This window comes from Lycium ferocissimum, chromosome 11 (genome assembly GCF_029784015.1).
Source record: "Lycium ferocissimum isolate CSIRO_LF1 chromosome 11, AGI_CSIRO_Lferr_CH_V1, whole genome shotgun sequence".
Classification (NCBI taxonomy): Eukaryota; Viridiplantae; Streptophyta; class Magnoliopsida; order Solanales; family Solanaceae; genus Lycium; species Lycium ferocissimum.
Window position 1 is genome coordinate 36,532,611 of NC_081352.1, and position 10,680 is coordinate 36,543,290.

The 10,680-nt window shown below is 31.4% G+C and overlaps 1 protein-coding gene across 1 annotated transcript; it reads right to left on the bottom strand.

Moving 5' to 3' along the window:
• Positions 1–9,466: 9,466 nt before the first annotated feature.
• Positions 9,467–10,094, bottom strand: LOC132036187 (glutamyl-tRNA(Gln) amidotransferase subunit C, chloroplastic/mitochondrial-like). The gene has a single exon (XM_059426453.1). The coding sequence runs from the start codon at positions 10,022–10,024 to the stop codon at positions 9,641–9,643; it is 384 nt and encodes a 127-aa protein (XP_059282436.1). The 5' UTR covers positions 10,025–10,094; the 3' UTR covers positions 9,467–9,640.
• Between the last annotated feature and the right edge of the window lie 586 nt (positions 10,095–10,680).

The window sequence follows — 10,680 nt, forward strand, 5'->3', positions numbered from 1 at the left end:
AATCAGACCGTAATTATTCGAAATTGTGTGAGTGTGTTGTAAAGAATCCAATAGGGCTTTGAAATTGCGCGTTTCCTCTTTGGGGCCCTGCTTTGATAATTCTCTCTACGACTCTTTCCCCCTCAGCCTTTTTTATTTTTTCAATTCCCTGGTTTTATTATTCTTTGCTAAGTTTGATGTAGAGTGATAACCTTATTTTGTTTGTATGTACTATGATAAAATCGTATGGATGTCTCTATTATTTTTTGGGGAAAAAAATGAGATCTACCCCTTTATCTTTTTCCATTTTTCCACGTAAATTTTCAAAAAGTTTAGCATTTATATCAAATTTATTACTAATAAGTATGACATGTATTTAATATTTACACTTAAATATCTTCACTTAATCATGATCAATTAATGCGAAATTTCACTTTATTAAATTAATTAATCATAATAAGTTGATTTAATTTAATATAAACATCGAAAGTGTCAGTATGAATTTTGGAAAGTTTCTCTTTTTTAATGCAAACTCGATAAATTGAAATGAGAATAATTTGAAGAAATATTTGTTGTTATTATTATGTGATCGTACAAGAAAATAATAAAAAAATTTATTAATTAAAAACTTATTGCATTCCTAACGTCACATACAATGAGCTATGAGGCTCTTTAGTTAATTTAAAAGGTCAAACTATAAATAAAGGGAACAACGAGTCTTTTAAAGTTAATTATAATTATAATTTTATCCAACATGAAATGCAAAAAGTAATCGATCTGGCAATACTTCAAAAAGGATTTTGCTTTTATAATAATATAGATTATTGCCAAATAAGCGAAGTAAGGAAACAAACTGCTCCTTAATTCAACTTGTAAAATTGTAATTTGAACTAAAATATTTTTGACTGTTGGACTTCCTATTTGGGGAGAAATCTTCCCTATGATAACTCACTACTGAATTCAACTCGTAAAACTGCAATTTGAATTAAAATCTTTTGATTGTTGGACTTTCCTTATGGGGATAAATCCGCCCACCGCCCCGTATTAACTTAGTACTAAATTCAACTCTTAAAATTATAATTACGGTATGAATAGTTATCATATGTTGTGGATGTCTATCTTTTAGGAGAAATATTAGGGTTAGTGGCTTTGGGATCAAGTCGGTTTCCTATTAATATGAGGTTATTCTCCTTCATTGTAAAAACATCCTATGAAGAGAAAATAAAGATATCTCATTTTATTTCACCACAATATTCTTAACTGCTTTATTATTTTATAACGCGTTATCGGCACGAGTCTCTAATTTTTTTCAAAGTTAAAGTTTGATTAAACAACTTTTGGATTTGCTTTACCATCAATTGAAGTAAATCATGTAATCTGTTCCAATATCTTTGTTTTTATATTTGCAAGCTCTCTAGTTGTTCTCTTTTACACGTTAAGATCTATTGTTAGTTACATTATTTCAAAGGGATAAGGCATCATTACCCCGCCTAGTAGCGTTTCTTACGACACGCACTACCTAATGTTTGGTCCTATCACCCCCCTAAACTATTTAAAGCCGTAATATTTTACCCCAAATGCTGATGTGGCAAGGAGAGTGTGTTTCACTCTTTGAAGAAGTGAGAAACATAAAATGGAAAAACTTAATTTTTCTTAAAAATTTGTATTTTCTTAAATATGAGTATAAATATAGTTTTTCACATTTTTAAAAAATAATTAATTTTTTCAAAATTTTATAAAAATCAGTTTTTTTTCAAATTTTGACAAGAAAAACACTTTTTTTCGGATTTTATTTGAAAAATAAAAGTGTCCTAAGAAAATGAAATCATGAAAATCAAGATCTTTTAAGACATTTTAAAAAAAAAATAATCAAGCTTTCCATATTATTAACAAATCCATTTTTCCATATTTTAAAGAAAAATCGGTTTTTAATTCGCATTTTGAGTTTTTTTTTTTTAAACGGGTTTTAAAAAATGAATTTTTAAAAGAAAAATCAGTTTTTAATTCGACTTTTCAGTTTTTTTTTTTTTAAAACGGGTTTAAAAATAAATTTTTTAAAAGAAAAATCAGTTTTTTAATTCGCGTTTTCAGTTTTTTTTTTTTTTTTTTAAAACAGGTTTTAAAAATAAATTTTTTAAAAGAAAAATCAGTTTTTTAATTCACTTTTTTTTTAAAAAAACGGGTTTTAAAAATAAATTTTGTAAAAGAAAAATCAGTTTTTTATTTTTTTATTCTTAAAAATTGACACGTAAGCTGAATATTAAAAAAATAAAAATAAATGCACATGTGGCAAGGAGAGTGTATGTCACTCTCCCATATGAGTGGGCGTCGGCGTTTAGGGGTAAAATATTACGGTTTTAAATAGTTTAAGGGGGTGATAGGACCAAACATTAGGTAAGGTGTGTCGTAGCAAAAACGCTACTAGGTAAGGGGGGTAATGATGCCTTATCCCTTATTCAAAGGCTAACTTGGGAACAATTTTGCTAAGAGAAAACATAAAATATTGATCAAATCTTGCTTCTTTAGAAGTAGTGACATATTGGAGTGGAAAGTTTTCTTTAAAGCTTCTATCACGAAAAGGAATTTACTAGCGATTAAAATATAATTTTGTTTCTCCCTCACTTATTACCGTGTTCATTAATTATTAACAATATCCAAATTGGATCCCAAAAGGAGAAATACATATATGTATATATCTGATTATCCCACTTATGTGAACATGATCTTCCTTTGGGTATTATGATATCAATATATTATGTGAAGGATTCTTTACAATGATCTAGTACTTACTGGAATACCCCTAATTAATATGATGAAAGTTTTATTTGATATTAGCAAGTCATCTGTTGTCCATTGCCGTAAATATACTATTTTCGTTATTATGACACTAATTTCATGATCCGCGTGAACTTTCAGAGGAGTTCATAATAATTATACAATCACCGAAGTGATAATAATTTTACAAGCTTATAGTATATGTATCTTCGATTTCTTTCCTAAAGTAGCAATATCTTAAAAGAGATTATAAGCTATCATAATTTGATATACCCGAACACGTAGAGATGATTACGTTACATTCCCGAAGAATGAGAACTTTTGATAAATGTTACAAATACGGCATCCATTTCCGAAGTGAATGTGATGATATTCATTAAAGATTATTAATAAGGACGTGCGATTGGTTGTGATATCACGAATCACCTCCGAAGAGGTAGAATAATTGAAGAAAAAATATTACAGATATTCTATGCTTTACTCCAAAGTAGTAAACTACGAAATTTGCTCATGAAGTAGCAAACTTGAACTCTATTTCCGAAATAGTAAACTTTTGAAATTTGTACTCCGAAGTAGTAAGACTATGATCCTACTCCGTTAGTAGGACCACTGAAATCTACTCCTGAAGAAGTTTACTCTTGAAGTAGTAAATATTCTGAAATCTACTCATGAAGTAGTAGAACTTTGAAATTTACTTTTGATGTAGCAAGACCTTGAAATTTACTTTTGAAGTGTTACTTTTGAAGTGGTAAACCTTTAAACTTTAGTCACGAAGTAGTAAAACTACGTAACTTTACTCTGAAAGAAAAGAATTAGTAGTATATCTGAGACATTATTTTGAAGAAATGTTTTCTTGTACTTGAGAAAAATGATGAGCTATTATAAAGTGCATCTAAATGACCAGACTTGATTCCCCGAAGTGAATGAAAGAAATACCACAACTTATCTCCTGCAGAGATAGAATAATAAAGGATGTATATACTATTCCTGTAGTCTAAAAGTTATTGCAACACGTGCATGTAGTACGTAAAAGCATATTGGTTATTTTTGATATTTTATATTAAGCATCATTCTAAGGCAAATTGAAACATATCTTGTAGAATGTTTGAATATTAGTGTTAGTTTTACTTATTTACTGAATAAAAAGGTAAAGTTGCTCACGTTTTGAGCATCAAACCACCAGATGCATGGGTAAAATACTAATTAAAATGATAGAAAACTTTTCTAAGGCAAATGATGTATTTTAAGACCAAAGATATGGGTACCCACTGGAATATTTTAGTTTAACTTTGATCTTATCATTTAATAGCAAATTACATATATACTTGATGATCATATATGGCGTTGTGTTCCATTATTTGTAATTAGTTTTTGCATTAATTATGGTTACAGATTGTTATTTGATCACTATATTATACGGACTTGTCACATTCGATCACATTCATATTGTAGATGGTTAAGTTTTACTAGCACAATGCATATACATAATCATATTATGCATATACATAATCATATTGTACACTTTATCATTATATGTTATTAAATTATCATATTGACCCTATAAGTCACTAAGTAAATTGTTGTATCCTAATAGGACTTATTAATTTAGTGTCAATATTTATTAAGACAGATAAGTGAGTTGTTATACTTAACGAGACTCATCCAAACTAATCGAGCTTTAAATATATGATGGAGTTTGTTATATACTTAGTTTTCACTTTGTATTTTCTGACAGTACTAATCATGACACCAGCAGTGTCTAACTATAATTCCTTTTATGATACCTACAGTATCTAAACAATGTTTACAGAGTTAATGATCAAGGGCTCTAGAAGAGCTAACTATTTCTCTAGAAGATCATGACACTAGTAGTGTCCAAACAATTTGTGATTACAGAGAATAAATTAAAGGCTCCTGAAGAGCTTATAAAGTATTATGTCATTTGTTCTAGAGTGTAATATATGAAGGTGTTATGATCGAAACACAAGTTGTAGTAAACCCGAAGTTTACTAAAAGTAAATGGCTATCATATTAAAGGTATAAATGATTGGAGGATTAAATATCTTCAAAACCATATTGGGTAAGAAATATGTATGTGAATGGTTACCCTCTTTATTCTCCAAATTATACTACACAAATATTAGCATGATGAAATCACATGTCACAGTAAACCAGAAGTTTATTGGTACAAAAAAAAAAAAAATTCATGCCATAGTAAACCAGAAGTTTACCAAAACAAATAGCACATTGCATGGTAAACTTGAAGTTTACTAGTATAAATAATTTTATTAGTCGGTATGAGCGGTTTGGCCATCCCGATTCAAATATGATGTGCAGATTGAGTATTTTGACATATATTGAAGAACTAGAAGATTCTTCAAGAATTTATTTTTGTTGTTTGTTCTCATGATAAGTTGATTATATTGGCTAATGTTGGGATTGAATTTCCTAAATTACGAAAAATATAAAAGGTGAATATGGGCAGTTCTGTTATGTGATGTCTTAAATAGATGCATCAATGAGATGATCACATGTGCGTTTATTGTCAACTTTAGCGGTTTGACATTTACAAAATTACTTGCTCAAAATAATTAATTAAGAGCACAATTTTCAGATTATGTAATCAAGACAATCCATCTTGAAAATGCTAGTTTATATCAATGCAGTTTGGCATTAAATGCTTCCACTAAATAGCTAAACCATTGCTTATGAGAACAAAGCTTCATGTCTTTGGTCGAGATATGATATATTGTATACGACATCACTTGTATGCTTAGGATCAATAAATTATGATAAATTCTCCCCTCACAATTGGTTCGGGGTTAGGAACCGGATATTTCCATCTAACGGAGTTTTTTATGTGTAGTATATGATTAATTAATCTACCATGATAAACAAAGATGGATTCCCAAAAGATGGGATATATATTAGTTTTTCTAACATAAGGGGGAGAGAATAAGCGGTAGGAATATGTTATGAATTATCATTAGTATGATCCTCATTCAAAAGATAATTCAACTCAAATGCTAGAAGCATTTGTGACCCAAAATTAATTTCTAATTTTAGGCTATAGAAATGCTCTATTAAATTCATGTCCACGAAGGACATAGTCTACGACATGCGTGAAGCGTGATAGACTAATCGGTTTAAAACGCAATAATCATTGAAAAGAAAGAGAAGTAAAATGATCAATGATCATTATAAGAAGGCAATGTGCTCTTGAAGAGCCTACGACATAATACTACGTGAAACGTCATGAGAGGTTTAGGTACCTAAAAATAATGGAAGTGATGAGATCTCAATAAGTTATGTCACATTGCAAACCGATACAAATGATATATCATCGACGATATCTTTGGTACAATATAGCGCAACATTGTAAAAGATTGTGAGGATCTAAATTCTACATCTATTAAAGCATGCTAGCGTAGAAATTATTATCAAAATGAAATGACGCATCTTGGTAAGCATAAAGCTTATTGGACACAACGTCCGGACACCAGAAGATGAGAAATAGATGTTGTCATAGCCTATATGAATTACTTGACAAAATTATATGAAAATTCCTAAAGAATTTTAAATGCTTGAAGCATATACAGGTTGCAGAAATTTGTTCATAATTCTTATATGAATTAAGTTAAGCAAGGTGAACGCGACTTTATCACCTTAATGAATATTCTTGACTAAGGGCACAAATGACTCCATTTATCCTTACGTCTTTGTGAAAATCAAAATCTGTCATATTGTTGGTGCAAGTTGATTACTTGAATATTATTGAAACTCTTGAAGAGTTCTCAAAAGCAATATATTATCTGTTGAAATGAGAAACTTGCAGAATTTTTTAGTCCTGAAGTGTCATATCTTTATGCAATTAATGCATTTATATATTTTGCTATGATTGTGAGGGATTATAGTCATACGATGTTATTCTACATGACAGTCAAATCATATAAAGATAACATCTGTTTAAAAAGCAAGTCAAGAATGCACTTGGAGTGATTTCAATAATATTATATACCAATGCAACTCTATCCAAAAGATGAAGATGCGGATATACATAGTCCAACTAAAGAGAGGATTCATAAAAGCACAAGGCATGTTTCACCAAAGTTGTTCTTCACACACGAGCTCAGGTGAATGGTGATATCAACGTGCAAGAGATTTGTTCGAGCGATAATATGACCGATTTATTCCCCAAGTCTCTACCAATCGCAACTTTCGAGAAGATGGTGCTCAAGATTGAGATGTGAAGATTCAAGTTTTGGATTGAAGCTCTCATCAGGGGGAGTTAATACGCGTTGTACTCTTTTTCCCTTTCAAGGTTTTTGTCCCACTGGGTTTTTCCTTGTAAGGTTTAATGAGGCAACCAAATGGCGTATTATTAGAAATGCGTACTCTTTTTCCTTCACTAGAATTTTTCCAATGATTTTTTCTAGTAAGGTTTTAACGAGGCACATCATCTATCAAATAGACATCCAAGGGGGAGTGTTATAAATAGTTATCTATATATTGTGGATGTCTATCTTTAAGAGAAATATTAGAGTTAGTGACTTTGGGATCAAGTCAGTTTTCCCCTATAAATATAGAGGTTCTCCTTCATTGTAAAGAGATAAATAAAGATATCTCCTCTCTCTCTTGCACCACAATATTCTTCTTGCTTGCTTTATTATTTTATAACAAATTCGAATTAAAATATCTTGATTGTTGGACTTTCCCTGCGAGGATAGATCTACCATCTCTAGTGACTTCAAATTCAAGAGCAATTGATCAATGTTTTATTTATTTATCTATTTATAGATACAATAAAAATAACGAATAAAAAGACATGGAAGGGTAGTTTTAAAATCACTTAAACTTAAACCTTTTTAAAATTTAAAAGTTGTGAATATAACATATACTGATATCCACATTCTTCATAGGAATTATCTTTTCTTGACACTAATTTGTGTCATACTTGAATTGTATGCTTCAATCCTAATATATCATGAACTTCAAACTCCTCTTTCAGATAAAATGTTTAGATCTTACAAGAAGTCAAATACGACCCTCAAAAGTTGGTGGGAGGGTAAATATCCTTCCATTAAATTAAAGATTTTGGATTTAAGCTCTGTGAGTAAAGTTACCTTTAATAATAAACACTTTACTCTCAAAGTGAAATTTTTTTATTCGAATTCGGATTATTCAAAACCCTAAGCGAATATCGAATACCGGATAAAGAAATTTAAGTCATACACAACACCCCGTCCACACAAAGTCACTCTTAATTACACACCTTGACATATACATGTTGTGAAAGAAATCTCCTCGTGTATATCCATGGGACATGCACAAGGATCTCTGATTGGGTGTCAACAAAGCTAATGCCATATTCGATTTTGCAAGGAAATTTTTTGTTGGTATGATCAAGAAATTTGTCTGCAACTAATTCTTAAAATCAATCATAGTCTTCCAAACTCGGAATAATGAGCTCTCTGTCTTTTTCCACTTAAACACCCAACTTAGTTCACATGCGAGCCGGGAGTGGCGGAAGGCGGGATTCCCGTGGGGTTGAAATATAAAAAAATAAACGTACGAAGAAAGCACAGGAGGTTCAACATCTATTATATATACATAAAAAATAATTTTAACTTTGTAAAAACAGTTTTTTTTTTCACCGAAGGAGTTCGGATGAACACCCTCGGCATAGTGTGGCTCCGCCACCGTGCCGAGCATGTCGGATCTAAGTCACAAGTCCTTCGACCTTTGCCACTTGAACCAAAGGCCCGGGACACCTTTCAATTTACCCATTAACAACCAGATAGCATATCTAAATCCAAATCACTACCAAATCTGAAATACTACTTCTCAGAGCAGAGTTTTTAATAGCACAATTCAATCGGTTATTCCAAAAAAGTTCAGCCATACTAATTTTTCGCGTAATCTGTTGTATATAACAAAAAAATATGCTTTGCATAAAAATACATCTCGAAAAGTATATTGGATTTGATGAAACGAAAATTATGGTCTTCCCCTTAAAGAAAAAAAAATGAAAATTACCTAAACAACAACATCACTGTTTACTCAACACTTTGGGAACTTTAATGTAAGGTTCCTGAAAACTTGGAACAGCATAAATCCATGCTCCTATATTCTCAAACTTCTCACGTACATCTCTACGCAAATTATCTCCTTCAGTGTCTAATAGCTGGCTCAATGCTCTGCAAATCAACATCTTGAAGTTGTCCAAAACAATCTATAACTTGTCGAATTTTGGGAGCAAATTCTTTAACTTCTTGTGGTGTGATAGAAATTCGAGAAGTTTCGGATAAATGTCGAACATCAGGAGGTTCTAGAACACTCGATTTCACAGCGTAGCTTCGAAAAGCCACTGGTAATGGGAAAAGGCGATCTACCCCTCTTCTTTTTCCATTTTTCCTAGTATAGTTTTAAAATATTTATGACCCGTTTGGCCATGAGAACTTTTCACTTTTTTCGAAAAAAAATTTCACTTCATTTAAAAATCAACATTTGGCTATGAAACAAACATGGTATCAATGAAACACTGTCTTTTTCTCCTTCAATATATTCAAACAGCCAAACACTGCAACAACTATACTAGTATAGTATTATATTAATAAATGTAATGTTTGAATAGACTGTATCGTTTGTTGTGGTTTAATAATATTTTTACCGTAACCACGCAAAAACCATTAAATTTGTAATTACAAAAATTGAATTTTTTCATGATTATATAACAAAGAGTTGCAACTTGTTTACAACACCTTACAATATAATTTTAAAAACAACGAAACAAACATGATCACTGAAAACAATACAATATGAGACGGGAAACAACCATCCAAACCCTAAAAATGAAAATTACATAAACAACAACATCACTGTCTACTCAATATACTTTGGGAACTTTAATGTAAGGTTCCTGAAAACCTGGAACAGCAGAAATCAATGCTTCTACATTCTCAAACTTTTCAGGTACATCTCCACGCAAATTATCTCCTTCAGTATCTGCTCTAATTGCTGGCTTAATACTCTGTAGATCAACATTTTGAAGTTGTCCAAACCAATCTATAACTTGTCGAATTTTAGGAGCGAATTCTTCAATTTCTTGTGGTGTGAGTGAAATTCGAGCAGTTTCGGATAAACGTGGAACATTAGGAGGTTCTAGAAGACTCGATTTCATAACGTAGCTTCGAAGAGTCAGTGGTAATGGGAAAATGCCATATTTAGTGAAATTTGGTTTGAGTAAATGTAAAGTTCTGATGCTTCCCATTGATGGAGTTTGATGAATGACGACGATGAGCAAAAATATGAAGGAACTATGAAACAGTGTAGTATTAGAATGGAATTGTAGGATTACTACCAGATTTAGGAACAAAGGGTTTGGGCTTTAGAGTTCAGTCTTTACGGATTTGGGCCATTTGGTTTTTGGGCTAGAGGCTGGAACCAACCGAGGCAGGCCCTTATTTGGGGATGATGCGAGGTTACGAGTTCGAATCCCTGATAAAAAAAAAAAAAAAATGCTCAGACGAGTTTCCGTATGAAAGTAAGCCTATTAAAAAAAAAAATCTGCCTTAAGGTAGACTTTTGCCCGAATAGACCTACTTTGATACGAAACTTTGTCTTGCGATTTTTTTTTTTTTTTTAAGGGTTCGAACTCATAACCTCGAGGTTTTTTTGGCCACTTTTTTAAGCGAAAGACAAAAATTAAAGACCAGCAATTTAAGGGACAAAAATTAAAGACCAGTGCCTTTGAAGGCCAATTCGTGCAAAAAAATTCAACGAGGCTTGGGACAAGTGCACAAATAGCGCTTAGAGGACCCATGTTTAAAGAATGACCAAAATTTATAAAGTTTTAAAAGTTTAGTCACCTCAAAATCAAAGAATTTCAAGCTTGCTCAAATGTCTGAAGTTGGCATATTGTACGTG